At 36.1% G+C, this 16789-nt stretch overlaps 1 protein-coding gene across 9 annotated transcripts in view; it reads right to left on the reverse strand.

The window, feature by feature from the left end:
- Window positions 1-16789, reverse strand: part of WDR33 (WD repeat domain 33) — a 53605-nt gene that overhangs the window by 19291 nt on the left and 17525 nt on the right. For 6 of the 9 annotated variants that reach the window (XM_026855414.1, XM_026855415.1, XM_026855420.1 and 3 more), the window contains exons 7-9: window positions 944-1070; window positions 227-381; window positions 14-92 (exon numbers count right to left, since the gene is read on the reverse strand). In XM_026855414.1, coding sequence (XP_026711215.1) covers window positions 14-92; window positions 227-381; window positions 944-1070 — 361 coding nt within the window. Of the gene's footprint in view, window positions 1-13; window positions 93-226; window positions 382-943; window positions 1071-8196; window positions 10994-11272; window positions 11295-12323; window positions 13468-13611; window positions 15128-16789 lie in introns of those variants that run through there. The other 3 variants (XM_026855422.1, XM_026855423.1, XM_026855421.1) reach the window with 3 other exon arrangements.

Below are 16789 nucleotides of genomic sequence, written 5' to 3' on the forward strand. Positions count from 1 at the left end.
AAATGCCACATACCCAACATGCCAGAACAACAAAGAGCCATCAGATCCTCCACTGGCAAACAGCCCTTCATGAACAGGATGCCAGGCCACAGCTGAAATACAGAGCAAGCCACAATCAGAAAGTATAACACTAGTATTTTTAATGAATGGAAACCAGGATCTGAAAAAATTTAATTTTTAATCCAAACCTATTAATAAAAATCCACATAATATAACAAATTCTGACCTGTGGCCTCCTTCTTATGACCCCTGAAGACCTGAAGTTCTTCTTTCAGATTACGAATGTCAAAGAGCTTACAGAGATGGTCACGAGAAGCTGTTAGCAGCCAGTTGCCATTCAGATTCAATTTCACTTCCATCACTGTGTTTTTATGAGCATGTCTGCAAGCAGACAAAACCAAGACTGTTTGTCCAGATACTGATTTCTCAGACACAAATAAAAATGCAGTAATTTACCAGTCCCAAACATTCAGGTCAATAACAAAGTAGTTCAGGCTACTAAACCATACTGTGGCTTTCTGTCCAAAGGCCCTATGCTTTAATCCTGTTCTTTCGGACTTCAGAACAACTGGCAGTGCTTATTGAGACAGCGTTCAGTTACTGTGCACACTTCTACTGCAGCATAAGAAATTTTTCATCAGCCAGATGAAACATCTCATATGTGTTTCCGTATCTCAAATCTGTTTTCTCAATGAGAACTGTGTGACTAGGAGGTCTATGGAGAAGGATAAAGTAAATTAAAATAAGGAATATTAAAGTCACAGTTTTCCAAGTACAGATTTGACTTCATCTAACCTCTAGATTTTCTGGCACTAGCTTTATATTTGAAGCAATTGTGTATGGCTGAAAAGATGTGAGGCAAAAAGCTAAGAAGGGAATTTGGAAAAAAAAAATTAAGTTAGCTTGTATTTGAGCAAATCAATGTTTGTGGGCAAGAACTTACAGTGTGGCAAGGCTTTGGCCTGTCTTTGGATCCCAGAACTTGATGGGCTGTTGGCTATCTTTACTTCCTGATACAACTAACCCCTTTGTTGGATGCCAGTCAACACATTTCACATCTGCTCCATGTCCTGTTAAGATAAAAATTGTTTATTTTAAGATTTTGCAGACACTGAAAAATTAAAGGGTGCACACCTTATAACTGTAATGTAAAACTGAATGAAAAACATCACAGAGCACAGGTCACAAAACATGAAATCAAACTAAACACTCTTCTTAGTTACTTAGGTTCCCACTAATCACTGTGAACATCTCAGATTACATCCTCAAACCAAGGTCACTTCCCCAACATAAAAGGTCTCTAAGAAGTTTCTGTTCAAACTGGTACTTTTCTTTAGGCTTTGACCCTATGCTCTTACATAATATTTTATATGTAGCACCGATGAAGCATTTGTATGGAAGTGGTAAGGGAAAATAACAGTGTGACACTTCACTTTTTGTGAAATATTGTAGAAATGAAAAGCAAATACATATTTATTCCTATCCAGTCAGTACTACCCTTTTGCTGTCCTGTCAGAAAATAAGTGAAGAAATTAAATTATGGATCTGAAAACTAAATTAGCATATGATGAAAAGAAATCTCACCAGATGTATCCTCTTACCAGGTCAGAGGGATTCAGGTTTTTCTAACACTTGAGTTAGGAGAAAAAAACCCTCATGCCATAATTTCATTTTAAACAGACCGAGTGACCTTGACAGAGAATCAGTGCTGCTCAGATGATCTAAAATCTGTCAAGATGAAATGTCTGTTCCTGCTACACAACAAAATGAGATTTCTGAGCTGAACTATACAGATTTAGAGAAGAAATAACAAACAGTAATTTCTTTCTCCAATCTCTCTCTATGCCAGCCCACTTCTAGGAAAAGCCAACAGTAACATTCAATGCCAGAAAATAAAGCAACATGAAGTAACTAAAGAAAAAAGCAGCACAAGAAAGGAAAGGCTGTCTGCAACATAAAGGCACAGAGGTTATAAAATGGCATGGAAGAGTGGTAGCATGTTCCATGAAAGACAAAGGGTTCCCATTAAAGTCACAGTTCCCACAAGTACTGCTTTGCTGTATGGTGGAACATGTAACTTCAAGCAGCACAAGGTGTCTTAATATAGGCCTCAATTTGACAAGACATTACAAATTAGTATCAGTTGAAATTTTCCTGAGGCCACAGACAAATCAAATTAGAATAAGCAATATACTTCTATCTTAAAATAAAGGCAAAATGTTAACATGCAGAGCACTCTCTCCATCAAACGAGTGCAACTTTCCAGAGGAAAGGACAGACAGGGAAGATTCTTGACCCAAGAAGAAATGAATACAGCTTTGGTAAGTATATGGGGAACAACTTTAAGGATGGATTGACAATGTGGATGAAGGAACCCAATGCTCCACCCCCAGCCATAGCAGGCAGAATTGCCCTTGGAATATGTGGGGTCTCAGGGAAGAGCAGGATCCTCAAGTTGCAAAGACTGTAAATGTGCTCACAAGGGACCACTGCGGCGCTCCATCCTACCAACAGAGGGGCACTGGGAGATGTATTGTTTCCCTTCTCTCTCCCTCTTCTGATGCAGAAATGAAAGGCGCTGTCTGTCTGGATTTGCTTTGACTAAATCGCTCTCAGCTAAAATGTGAGGCTGAATGCTGAGCTAACCTTGCTTTGGAGTGTTTATTTGGGAGGAATGATTCTGCCAGTAAGAGAGAAAGTGTTCTCCCTCTGCAGTGGAAGGCGATTCATGCTTGCAGATTTTCAGGTGATGATATTCTGTAGGTACTTGCTATCCTGCAGCCCCAGGGGAAAGACAGGGGGATTTTAATTCAAGGGCAACAATAGGCCCTTATAGAGAAATGCTCCATTACAGTTAATAACTGGTTGAACTGTATGAAAATGTATTCAGACTGGAACACTTGAGTCTTACTATAAATATAAAAAAACTCCAGCAAACCCATAAAAAAAAATCCCTACCCACATGGACTGGAATTACATTGCCCTTGCTGCTGCTGAAAAAAAAGACAGTTAGTAATGGAAGAGTGCTGAAAGACAAAGGGCTGCTCTGTCTGGCCGGTAAGACTCCATCCGGAAAATGAATTATGCTGCTGAAAGGCCATCTCTGGATGATGGCTCATCCTGTGCAAGGCTTTATTTAGGCTTTTCTTTCAAGACCTAATCTGAGTTAGAACAGCCCAACTATATACCCTGAGGGAAAAAAGGCTCAGAGTGGGGAATCCAAGTTCAGAGCTGTGCTCTTAAACAGAGCAACCAAAGTGTCCATTTTCTTAAAGTCTTCAAAAGGAGCAACAGTCACAGACAGCACTGGACTGATGGGCTTCTCAAAAGCCAGGTCTGATAGTCACTACCCACTAGCCCCAGACCACAAAGCTGAAAGGCAGTGAAAGATGCAAGGACACTTAGAACTTGTCATGGGAGCAGATACATCATTAGGTACTTATCAGCAGGCTTCTGACCATCATCAGCACATCAGAACTGACCATAGGGATCAGAAGAAACATACCATATTTAAAAACATAGCCATCATAAAGACAGAGAACTGGCATTTCCTGTAGAGAGCAATCTTTCAACCAGTGTGCTCTGGACTACAGCAATAGTAGAGGAAAATGGGGGGTCTCCTTTGTCATCGAATATAAATGATCTATCCTGCAGTCAAGAGAGACCTCTCTTAGACAAAGTTCAGCACGAAATGGGATCATCATATATACTTAGCTGTAAGTCCCTAATGCAATGAAGCTTTCTCAAGCGAAAATAAATTCTTTCCTACAACAAATATGCTTTAAACAAACAATTCCCAAGAAGTGAACTAACCCAGAAGAATTACATAAGATAACCAAGATAAAGGAACAGCACCATCTAATCAGACCTTTTTAATTTTTTTTTTTTAATTGGAGCCATTGACACTGTATATTGCTTTTCCTTTCTGCTGACAGACGTACACACTACTACCTGTAATGAGACAGATGAAGAAAACACATTTAAAATAAAACTCCAGAGAAAAAGAAGCCTGGCAGATTTTACTTTGTAGTTGTTCTCAGGTCTTAGACTAAGGTTCTAGACTAAGACTGCGAATAGGACTCTCCTCTGGTACAGCACCCCTGTCACCAAGCATCACGGGTCAGAAACCTTAATCCATGCAAATCTCTGTAGTTTACATTCCTTATTTGCTGACTCTAAACAGCTTTTGCTCAGTAATTTCAACAGTCACTCCTGTGATGTAGGAGATCATGATGGGAAATCCCCTCTGAACAACACTTGAACACTTTCTGCCCCCTGAGCCCGCCTGTAAAAGGCACAGACTTTATATCATTTCACTGTCTTGTAGAAATGTTTTATGGATAAATGAACTTAATGTGTGAACTGTTTAAAAGTCATGGAATGGAAGACCTATAAACAAATGGAAATGAAAGACTCAAGGTAAAGATTTTTGATAAACTGAACTTGTTTAAAATAATGAGTTAATGTCTGAGCATAAACAATACACTAACGCTTGTCAGTTTTACTACAACTGTTTCTAACCTTTTAAAAAATGTACAGAAAAAAACAAAAACGAGATTCTTTTAAAAAGTTGAGATATAACAGCATTTCTCTAATAATACTTTTCATATGCATAATAAATTTTTGAAGTGAGTAACTGTAGTCACAACCCCATTAATTAATATACTAATTGCTAATACTTCTAGCCAACTTACTTGAAGGGTTGTTCTTTAAGACACTGAACAGAAATACTGGTTGGTGAAAGGCATAACAAGCTATAATAAGATTATGTGTAATAGTGTTTGATCAAACCCAGCATGTCACGAGTCTGGAGAAGTACACATAAATTAAGGACTTGATTTTTTTCCCCTTCACTCTAATATCTGCATATACAATTTAGAGAATGCAATATATGGTGTAAAAAAATTGGTTTGGATCACTGTAACATATCTGTATGTTGTGATGCAATTGTGTATAAACTATCAATTACAGATATACCAAGTTTATTACTGTAGCTAATTTTTTTTTCTATTATATTCTTTTTCCTAAGAATGAGCCCCATTCTAAAAGTACAGAAATTGGAAAGAGGATTTCATAGATGATATTGTAGGACTTCTAGATCCTTCTCAGCAGTTATTGGGACTGAGATGACAGTCTAAGGGCATCTTCTTGTACTTTAACATATACGTTCCAAAGAAAAAACATTATTTTTAACTATCTATATTTTAAAGAATTAACATAATCATTTAACTGCAACATTACTGACTTTCTCATTTAGAGAGAATTCTATTTGCTTAGTTTTCTTTTTTTTTTTTTGTTTGTTTAAAGACATGTGATTCTCTTATGCTGTTTTAAATAGGGATTAAATAGAGCAGTGTATCCTCCACTTGAATTGGTCAGACTTGCAGCCTTTTCATCACCACACAGTAATGTTCACCTTCCTGTAACCTGTATCCCCAAAATAGAGAACACCTCTCAGAAGAGCAGGCCCTTTATAGGGGACTATTTCCAAGTGATCTGCAAAGAGACATTAGGTCTTACTATCGTTCAAGATAACAAAAAAAAAAAAAAAAAAAAAAAAAAAAAGGCCTGCAAGTCAAAGATAATGGAAAACCACCATGTCAGCAGAAAGATGTTCTAAGTTTTCGACAAAATTCCTTTAGACTTTGTTAGTTGCTTCCAGACTGCTAGGTAAATTGGATCATTCTGCCTGTTCCATTTTTATGGAATGCTTTTTAAATGTTATCTGATGGTTACCCATTGCCCTAGCAATTCCGTGCTTCTACGTAAAGCTCACTTAGGAACTGAATACCTCTTACCTACAAGAACCTAGGTACTATTCTGCTAACACCATTCAGGTTAGCAATAAGGGTAACATATTTTAATTCCAGTAATTTAGTGCTCTTTGCCCTATCCCATCATGTCATTTATGCTCATCTTCAAAGCTGTCCTATGAGCTCTTTCATTTCCTATTCTCCACCCCAAGAATGAATACCACAGAAACCCTCTATCTACAGATATACAGCATGCTTTCTTCTTTTTAGCATAATGTGGGAGGTGGCTGAATAGGAAATTAAGGGAAAAACTCCTTTAAATCTTCAGTGGATTCAGAACAATGCCACCCACCATAATTTCAGATCTCTGTCCCATAAACTCAAGTTTTATTTTCCTTTATTTGCTCACAGTCTTTCTCTATCTCTCTGCTAATTTATTAAACATGGTATCTATAGTGACTGCAAGACTTTTAATCTACCTACAGGGAATATTTCCTAGATCATCAACATTCCTCTAAACCAGCAGCAGAATGGGACACAATTAAGTCTTGTTTACAAATCCCCCTTTTCTTTTTTTTACAGTTCTATAATCATACTAAGTTTTCTTCCCAGACAAAAGCTCTTATAACAGGATAGTTTGCTTTCATTATCAGTGACATCAGAAGGCTAAAAAAAAAAAATAAAAAAATTAGTAAACACTAATGAAACAGGTGTGGGTAAACAATTGAGTTTTCCCAAGATTACCCAGAAGAGGTAATCAAGTCCCCAAACTGTGTTTCCATAAATGTGTTCAGAATTTGTATGTGCTAGTCCCAACCAGACTTATACCACTCAGTGAACAGTGTGAATTCTACAAAATCCTAAAACATGAGCAAAAAAAAAAGTTTGAACTTAACAGGAGCCGTGTGCTTGCACAGCTTGCATAGTGGCAAATGCACTGCAAAGAATCATGAAAAAAAGACCTTGTTATATTACATGTAATCACCAATAATCGCATGTAGTGATCTGAATGCATTATATCTGTTGAAATTCAATGACAAAGTCTTCTGTAAGGGTTTATAGCAAGGGGAAGAAATCCAGCTGGGTCCCACTGTGTGCGAACTGGGTTATGCAGGGTTCAGTCTTTAATGGGACTATTCACATGTTAAAGTGAATGTCTAAATCCTTTACTGAATTGAAGGTAGAATGCTGAGTAGCTTCCAAAGCTGAAATGCACTGCTTTGAACAGAAACAAAAATTACACATTTGAAAATGTCTAGTGTTTTACATGTGACATCGTCTTTCTTTTTTTTTTTTTTTTAAAATAATTGTGTGTTCATAGTAGAGTCTACAAACACTATAGATACACCTTCCTTTCCTTTCAGACATATTTGCTTTTTCTTAACTCCTGAATTTATTTTTGAGCATTATCACTACCTACACCCAATCAGATTAGTTCCTGTGTGTATGTTGTAGAACACAGAGACAAAACAAGTCTGACAGCAGGTTGAGCAACAGCACAGGAACGGGACCATCATCTGTAACATGTGAAGAACTGTTTAGTATTCTCTTAGAAGTGAGAACTATAATGAAAATCATTAAATATGCATGCTTCACAATTTCTAATCATAAGACACACTTAAGTCATAGCTAGACTGATCACAGATAATTATCAAAAGGAAGTTATTTTAGTATGTAAAAGTATTACAAAATTTTCACTAATTTTGCTTAATCGGTGTCCAGATTTTCTAAGTTACCACCATTTTTATGCATTTAATAAAAAAACCCTACACAAAACATTAAATGCGTCTCTGTGTCACAGAGTTCACCTATGTGATGATACTGTAAAATGCTGCATAATGCTTAGTGCAATACAGTAATTATTTCTATTTAAGAAGCCATTATTAATCTTAAACAGAAAGCCATCAAGAAGCTCAGAGAGCTAGTTCAAGAGAAATGACAGGAAAAATAGGGCAGAAAGTATAGAAGGAGAAGATGCACCACATTAAAAGTGTCCAACACCTCCTTATTATATATATATATATATATATATATATATATATATATATATATATATATATGCTAGTAGCTTAGCAGTAATGGCAGCTGACTGAAGGACAAAAGCAGGTTTTCATCACAGTTAAATTATTTATGACAGACTGGATTCTACTTTGCACTTAGGCAGAGTTACCTATGAAAATTCTCATGGCATGTTACTTATAATTCCTTTGCAGTTATTCATCAGAGAATTAAAAAGGGCTTTTTTAAATTGCAAAAGGTAGAACAACATTTTTTTTTTTTTCTGGTTACATTATTTGTAAAGTAGCTGGGACTAGATGTTTTTCTGTTCAAAAATTAGCCAGCCTACTTTGAAAGCAGCAACACACTTGCTTTTCATTGACAGAAAATATTTATTTACAATGGTATTTACATTTAATGATATTAAAAATAGATGTACATGAAACAGTAAAAATGAACAGCAACTGTAAGAAAAAATTGTCATGCTTCATAACACAAACAGCTGACAGGAGCAAAAAAACCCACTCTCTCAGAGAGAAACTGTCCCACAGTTTCCTATTGCTTATTCTCTGGCACCTTCCTCTCAAGTATCTGGTAATAGTCACTAGATCTGAAAGAGCTCGCACTGCCTCTATTGAGCGTTTACTGTCTTAAGGCATCAGACAAGACTGATCTCTAGTCTAATGTGGCACAGCAATTACTACACAATGCCGTATAGAAAAAAGGAGAGAGTATTGCTGTGTCCAGGAATAGAACAAACAACTGTCCTTCAGGGAAAAAAAAGTGTGAACTTGAAAGATGAGAATTAAATGATTTTGTCAACCATAACCCTGCAGTTCCCATAGATTTGTGTCTTTATAATTGGTTACAGAATCAGTTTGCTGGGCAGACAGTTTTCTTCTAACAATAAAACAAAAAATATCCCCGAAAACTGTGAGCTTCCACATTAAAACATTCCCAGTCAAATCCTCTACTTGAACTAAACAAGTATTTTGGAGTCTGCTCACAGCCTGTACCATCACCTTTTTTTAAAAATAAAAGATGAATCTGTGTAGAATGTCAAATACTTTGAAGTCACACAATTACAATTTATCTCAAAAATAACTATTTAACTGCTGCTCAGCCAGAACATTCATTTATATTTTATGAATCAAGAACAAAGTGGAGCATGTGTTAAAAACTGGTGCCTGAAGCTAAGCTTCCAGCAAGTGAGGTAATTTTAAGATGCACTGATTGTAGAGTAGCTTCACTGAGGATTTTTAAACACATACTTATGAAACTAGTTTTATTCACTAATTATTGAAAATGTTGATTGGTGGGTTCACTTACTGCTATCAAGGTGACAAAATCCCCAGCCTTTCCATCTGCAGACTTTTGTCAAACTTTTGCTTGTTACATCTGTATGAAACAGCACTAAGCAGAGCCAAAGTCTGCTATTTTCACTGAATACTACAATAAGCAATGGAAAGAAGGAATGTCTAAAATACAGCATCGGTTTAGACATTTTTAAACTAACATGAAGCTATAAAAGTTGGTGCATCCTAAAAATTAGCATAGCAAATTAGTGAAAGGAGGGAAAAGGAAGGAAATCAGGGGACACACTGAAGAACTTAGAAGCAGCTTGCCTCAAGCTCTGTGCTCTGGTCATAATTTCAATCAAGGCTGTAAGCAACAGAGGCAGAATACTTAGTTCTCAACTCAGGGAAGAGAGCAAATACTTCCAGAAAATCTAAGAGCATCGTTAATCATTTTCAATACATATTTAACATCCTTCTGGATGTCCATTAAAGTTCTGCGCGTGATTATGGCTGTTGCAAGAGAAAACCATAGTCGAAGTACCTAGTTTTAGAGATTAATCTGATTTTCACACCACTGTCTGGCTGCACAAACAGACATCACTCTCAGCAAGCTGCTAAAACCTAAGAAAAAATTTTGTGGATCCCAGCAAAAGAAGTTATAAGAAGTCTTTTATATAATTTGACATACTCCATGTGAACCCAGAATCTTTTAATAGAAACACCCAACAAAGAAGGAACACCAAGATCTTTCAACCTCATCTTCCCTCAGTGGAAGAGTAGGTTTCAATGTATTTTTATGGTTAAGACTACAGGACAGGATCCTAATCTTTTACATCCCATTGAGAGGAGAGGTACTATCAACTGTCTTCTCTACCAGACAAATAAACTACTTTTAAAGGCAGCCATGTTCATCTGGCCAGTCACAGAGTACCACCACTTGTCCAGCCAGCTCCTCATTTTAAGGGCTAGCAAGTCTGCAGGAAAGCTGTTTTCCTTCTTGCCAACCAAAAGCGCCATGTAAGCTACCTTTGACAGCCAGTTTAACCATACAGAACATCCAATAAGTACGAGCCCATTATCATTTTAAGCAAATAAATAATGAGTTTAGGTACTCCGAAGTTAGGAAAACCCTTTTCTCTGGTTCTAGGGCAAATACTGAATGAGCACCTGCTATCAGTAATAAGAGCAGCTAGCCCACAGGTGGGGCAGGGGACAACAGAGAGATTATCAAACTTTGTATAGACTCTAGAAAAAGTTTTGTGTCAGTCAGTAATCCAGACATTTAGCAAGTGTAAGAGATCCAAGAAGGGATATGCAGATAGAGACCATTTAACTTGCTCTTTGTGTTTTACAATACCACCAAGATTGAGCAAACTAGGGAGCAGCAGGTCTGCTGAAGTAAACTGCTGGCAGAAAGTAGAGCACAAAGCACTACTCTTTCTATACAGAGGTGAAGCTGAACAGACAGGAGAATTTTCATCTCAAGCACAAAGGACCAATTTTCATGCAAGTGAAATATGAAAGGGCTGTAAATTACGAGGACAGAAACACAATGGGCAGAGTACCATGAACTAAAACAGAAAAAAAACCTCAGCATGTAATATCATACAGAGACTTACGAACATGTTTAATCTAGTGGTGATCTTAGGGCTAATGAGAAGAAACAGCAAAATTAAAAAAAAATCAGAGCAAAATTGTAACTAAAATGCAGGTGCAAACCAATTATTTGGAAAGTGTTACAGAAACATAGTAAGAGATAATAACTTCCATTGAAATTTGAATCAAGCAGCAAAGATGAGCTCAGGTGAGAGACAGAAACAAGGAATATTTTATCAGTCTTACTTCAAATTTCTCTACCATCCGTGTTCATATTTTCTCTTATTTTCCTGTTCTTTCCTATATCACCACCACCACATCTGTGAACTCCATCCTCTTTCCTGCCACCTATTAATTTTGAAATTCAAGAAAATGTTTTACCCTTTCAGATTTAAAGTTGTCCCTATTTAAGTGGAAGAATACAAATCCTTCTTATTTCTGTTTCAATTATAGAAATAGTTCCCCTATTATTATTTTTAAGAGTGTGGCTGTATAAATATCTACAAAGCTCTCTAAAATACCATGTTTCATTTCAAATTCCACAAGCACATGAATGGATCAAACTGTAAAGCTCTTCACATGTGACTGAACAGAGAAACAGGGCAAAAGATGATGTTGAAAACTTACCAGGGATTTTGTGCGATAAAACCTAACAAAGAAAGGGAGAGATGTCAACAAGAAGAAATGGAATAAAACAATCCAAAGAGTACTTAAATAACTCAGATATATCAAAACCAGGGGAAAAATATGAGAACATGTAAAAGACAACATACATGGATATGAGAAGAAAAAAGGCAAAGGGGCCCATCACCAGTTTAAGTGGGGTTCCAAACAAAAAGTGCTGGTAACAATTCGTGGAAAATGCTGTCCTCAGATCCATTTACTGACGTCACAAGTAGATGTGACTAAAACAAGTGCTATTTGATTTAAAGTGAAGGGCAAAAAACCAGTGTTTTGATAGGTTTCCCATTACAACATATTAAGGGACTGTTTTTCCAAGATCCAAATAGAGGATACAAGAATTAAAGAGACCTCATCACACCATAATATGGATAGACTGAATACCTCCTTGAAACCTGTGCTTCTTGAAATGACTACCAGTTTGATTTTTTTTCACTGCTGACTTCAAAGGAATTAAAAAAAAAAAATATCACATGATATGAATATTGTACAGGCATTTAAGTGTGGTGTTTCCCTCTGTGATACAGTCTATGACTGAATTTGCATTTGAATCTACATGTACGTGCACTCAGTAGCATGTTACAAATTTTCAAAATAAATATAAAGGAATGATGCGGAGGTTTGCAGGAAAAGTATCCTAAGAGCATAGTGCAATTATAATTGCAGTGTATGTTCTCATGAATTAAACAGAACTTTAATGGAAAAACACGTTGATTAGAACAGGAACATTTTCTCCCTAGAAGCAGAAAAATATTCAAATGCCACACCTACACCTGGAGTAACTCCTGGATGTTATTTCATCCCCCTCCATATTAGCACTAGAAACATTGTCTAATATGTCAAAATTAAAATTTTCCAATTAAAGGATAGACAGAAACTTTTTTAGTCAAAAACCTTAAGCTCCCAGGAAAAAAAAAAAGTTAGTCTGAAATACTTTGAGCTCTACTATGAAGTTTTAAAAAAGCTTTTTAAAAAGCTTATACAAAATTCTAGAAATTACATAAAAAGCCAAATGACATAGACAAAAGAATCCAAGACAAAGAACATCCATCTACTTGTAAGTGCATGTGTAGCAGAAAAAGAACAATTCAGACCATCTCCTCAGCAATGCTGAGAAAAAATGGCAAATTTTTCTGAAACAATGATCTTGCCTGCAGTATTTTAACGCAGTCTTTGTTCGAAGATTAGCACACAAAAGCAGTAATATTAGAGATTTTTAATTATTACTATTCTGGAAATAAAAGTTGAAAATATAAACAAGTTATCTATGGGACTTTCTTTTCCTGAGTTTTGGAGCATTTGTTATATGAAAACATTACCACCAAAGATACCTGCTAAACTTCAATCATGCAAATTATCTGCAGCTGTGTAAAAAATGTGGGCTGCAACCACCAAAAGAAAAAATGCCAACTAGATATCAATTTAAAATAAAAGGGAAAAGAGAACAAGTGTTTACTGGGCAGATGTGATTTCAAAGAAGCTCTTTCTTAAGGAATCTTTCGATTCCTCAGTGCTTTCTGTAGCAGCTTTTAAAGTTTTTAATCTTACACACACACCAAAAGAAACACAAAGTATCTTTCCAGTCTCAGAAGTGTACAAACCAGTCCACATAATAAAAATTAATTATATCCAAATATGAAACTAGAGAGATAGGAGACGGAAGCTAAAAAAGCAGTGCTTTTGGGAAAACAGTGTATGGTTGCAAAATAACAGGAAGAACAAAGTAAGAAGATTGGCATATAGTGAGGGAAAAGTCATCACCAGTAAAAGGTTGCTATCCTGACCCTTGAGAGGAACTGATCTGTGCTCTTCAAATAAAACACCTTTTACAGCGCTGTCTGTGCTGTGTAGCTAAGCTGAGGAATGGAAAAACTGCAGTATTTCCCTCCTAGGGAGTTGGACTTTAGAAATCTTCTGTAAAATAAAATTAATGATAAATTGAGTCAGTGGCTGTGGGGGAGGTAGTAAAGTCTCCTCTTCACTTGCACAGATAAATCTCCATACACAGTCTCATTCAAATACTAACAGAAGCAGAGACCAAAAAAAAGATGATCTTTCATGGAACAAGATGGCATCATTTCTGTTTCAGAAAAGGCTATTTAAGAGCATGCCATTGCTACTGAAGTAACCCAGTGAGGCAACTGAAAAAAACAAAATATATCTGTTGGCAAAGTGATGCAAGATAACAGTTCTGCCAAATTTACATTTTGATTTTTAATATTTTTGTTAATACAGTATCCCTGTATTAGGGAACAAAGTGCATTTTTTAACCTTAAAAAGTTAACAACAAAAAAGGAAGCTTTAACAGGTACAATCCCATGTCAACAGTTTATTTGCAGCGCAAGTTAAAATACAGTTATTGCTTTAGTACACAGAATACACCTTCATTAGACTAGTCTCTATTTTTGGAATACATACTCCCTTGTGAATTATCTGCTGCTAGAAGATGCAGTTTTACAGGCGTCAATGTATCATGAACGTGATCAACTGTGACAAAAGCACTACATTGGAGAAAAAGGTACAGCAGGCTGAGAAACACCTGGCTTTAAGAATAACAGATTCTTCATCTACTGGAGACTGGGCATTTATCATTTGTACTCCATCAGCAGTACCCTAATCTCCTCAAGACAGCACATCAATGAGGCTGGTTGTACCTTTGTATCAATGCATCTTTCACAGAAAACACTAGGGGTTTTACATGACATCTACAGTGAGATGCAGCGTGCATGACAGATACATTCTATGGCAAAATAAGCAGCAAAATCGCTATTCCCACTATCATGTACAAACAAGAGAACTTTTACAAAAGTTTTAGTAGTTTTTAAATAAAAGCCTGATTTATCTATCTAGCTACCATACAGATTCACAAAGTCTTTTCTGCTACTGCATGAATGAAGAGAAGGTTGTTTTTGTGAGGGATACGTTTTCTAGAAGATTAGTGCAATTTACCGCTTTTCACTACCAGACAATTTATTGAGACTGATTGGAACTAGAGTTATCACACAACATCCTGTCAGTAGAACACGTTACCTAAATCGGCAGTGTTACTGGTTGCTACCATGCAGATGTCCAGTTCACAGTAACTGGCATCAAAGAGCCACGGGCTGTAATAAACTGAAAAATTAATTTGCTTTTCTCTCCTAAGCTTGAGTCCTTCTTTCTGTGCAAGGATGACAAAGAATAGACATGTCAGGAAAAATATTCTGATATTCTTCATATCTAGTAAATTCAACATTAATTTCTAAGATTTTTAATACAGCACTTCAATTTAAAAGTCAAATTAAGTTCTAGTTAAAATTCCTCAAATTGTTCATTTTCAAATGCCACTCCTAAACTGTATTTGTTAGATACTTGTGATAATTACTGCTGCTAAGTATTTTTCAGGAAAAACTTGTCTCATGGCTATTCCTTACTTGCATTCTGACATCTTGCAAAGAAGTTAAGAGAAATATTCACATACCAACATTCTATTGGACAAAAGTTACTACTTTGGTCAATAAAATATTATGCAATGGGTTAAAAGTAACTTTGGGTATTTCTAGTAAATAATTTCTGTGGAAAACAGCATTATTTTGAACCTTCTTTGATTTTCAGTGAAGTGCTGTGGTTTGCTACATATATTGCAGCAATGATACCTGATTTGACAGAGTTCTGCAGAAACTAATGCAACTTAAACCATTGTACAAAACAGAGACTTAATCGCCGGTATTTGCATCCAGACTTACTAGGAACAGACATCCTCGTGGTGAAATTGTAGACCAAAACATACATAGTAAGTGCTTAGGGAGGAAGAGTATATTTCTTGAAGAATTCCATGACGTAGGGAAAAGAAAATGGCAAAGCGGGAGAGAAGCACGCAGCATGTGAAGAAGCCTTTGAACAAGCAGGATGTTTTTTTTCCACAGGAAGCAGTAGTTACATCACTACAAAAAATGGCTGGCAGTATTGCACCTGCTATTTAAAGCCTCCAGTGTTCGTTTTAGAATGTGAACACAGAAATTCTAAAGTTTAATACTAGCATTAAAATTTCTAATTCATTTTATAAAAGTCCCGTTTGAAATTGTCAGCAACTGCAATGCATACTAAAGAAATGACAATTCTAACATGCTTATGCAGGTGATTGGAATTATATTTTTCTCCATTCCTTTGGAAGCAAAGGATATTCCTGATAAATTGGGAACAGTGTGAAAGAGAACCTACCTTTGCCCAAAGATCTCCAGAATGCAACTGCAGAGTATAAATCAATTTAATACAATAAAGTAATTGTCTGAGTGAATTTAGGTTTTTTACATTCCTCGTCTTAATACCATATGTCTACTTCTAAGTCTCTGCAGAACAGGGACTTTCAAAAGGAGAATGGTGATCCACAGATATCCATATTCATCAACAGTACTGATATTCCTAATCACTAGATTTAGCAAACTAGGCATAAGAATATTGATTTTGAGAATATATGTATCACTGAATAGAGAACACCTTATAAATTCATTTTAAGTAGGTGGAGTTCCTGCTAGGGAAGCCAAAGAGTCATTGCTGTTGGAGGATTTAGGAGCATAAAGCAAGATATGTAGGAAAAAGGCATCTTATTATCCAGCTATATCAGGTGACCTGAAATAAGCAAGTTTCTGTGTCCTTAAGACAGATTGGGTGTGGCTTTAAAAAAAACAAACAAAACAAAACAAAAAAACAAACCACAACACACCAAAACCCACAAAACCCAACCCTTTTTTCTACTATATCAGCTGATCTAATTAAAAACATTATTTCTGCCTATAAATTATGCATGGATAAGACAAAGCAGAAGGCAGATGTAAAGGAAAGGCAGGATTCTTCTTGACCAGACACAAACAGCAAGCAGTAACACACTGCACCATATCAAGCTGTAGACCTAGTCATCCTTTAGAAAAATTAAGGTATCTTGATGACAATTTTTAGATCTTTTAACTATGCTATATACAAGTATGCTTCTATACAAAGTAGCTGTCCAGGTAGCATTTTGCATGTGCAACTGTTCTTGCTACTGATTAATTACAATTCAGAAGGGGGAATTATGTCTACACATTTTGAAATGTGGTGTTATTCCTTTCTAAACTCATCTGTAGTAAAAACACCAGAACAACTCTGTCTTGGACTTGTCAAGTGCTTGAAAAGCAGCTTGTTTCAAGACAAGACAAATTCAAATATATATATTTTTAAGATAAATGCATTCTCAAAATTCTATTTAATATTGTCCAGTCTTCTGATAATATGCTTAGACTTGGAAATTAAGTAATTTGGGTTTAGACATAAAGGTTAGTCAAGACCTGGGAAAGGTGTGGGCATGAGCAATGAAGTCCACTATGTACACCAGCATTTGCTTGGGGGAAAAAAAAAAGATCTCTAACACCCATTTCATCTCGACATAAAGGTTGATGTTTGCAAAACCAGGTCTACTTATGGCTCCTCTGGAGGATTTAGAAACAT

Source organism: Athene cunicularia (assembly GCF_003259725.1).
Source record: "Athene cunicularia isolate RWA chromosome 9 unlocalized genomic scaffold, athCun1 chr9_part2, whole genome shotgun sequence".
Classification (NCBI taxonomy): Eukaryota; Metazoa; Chordata; class Aves; order Strigiformes; family Strigidae; genus Athene; species Athene cunicularia.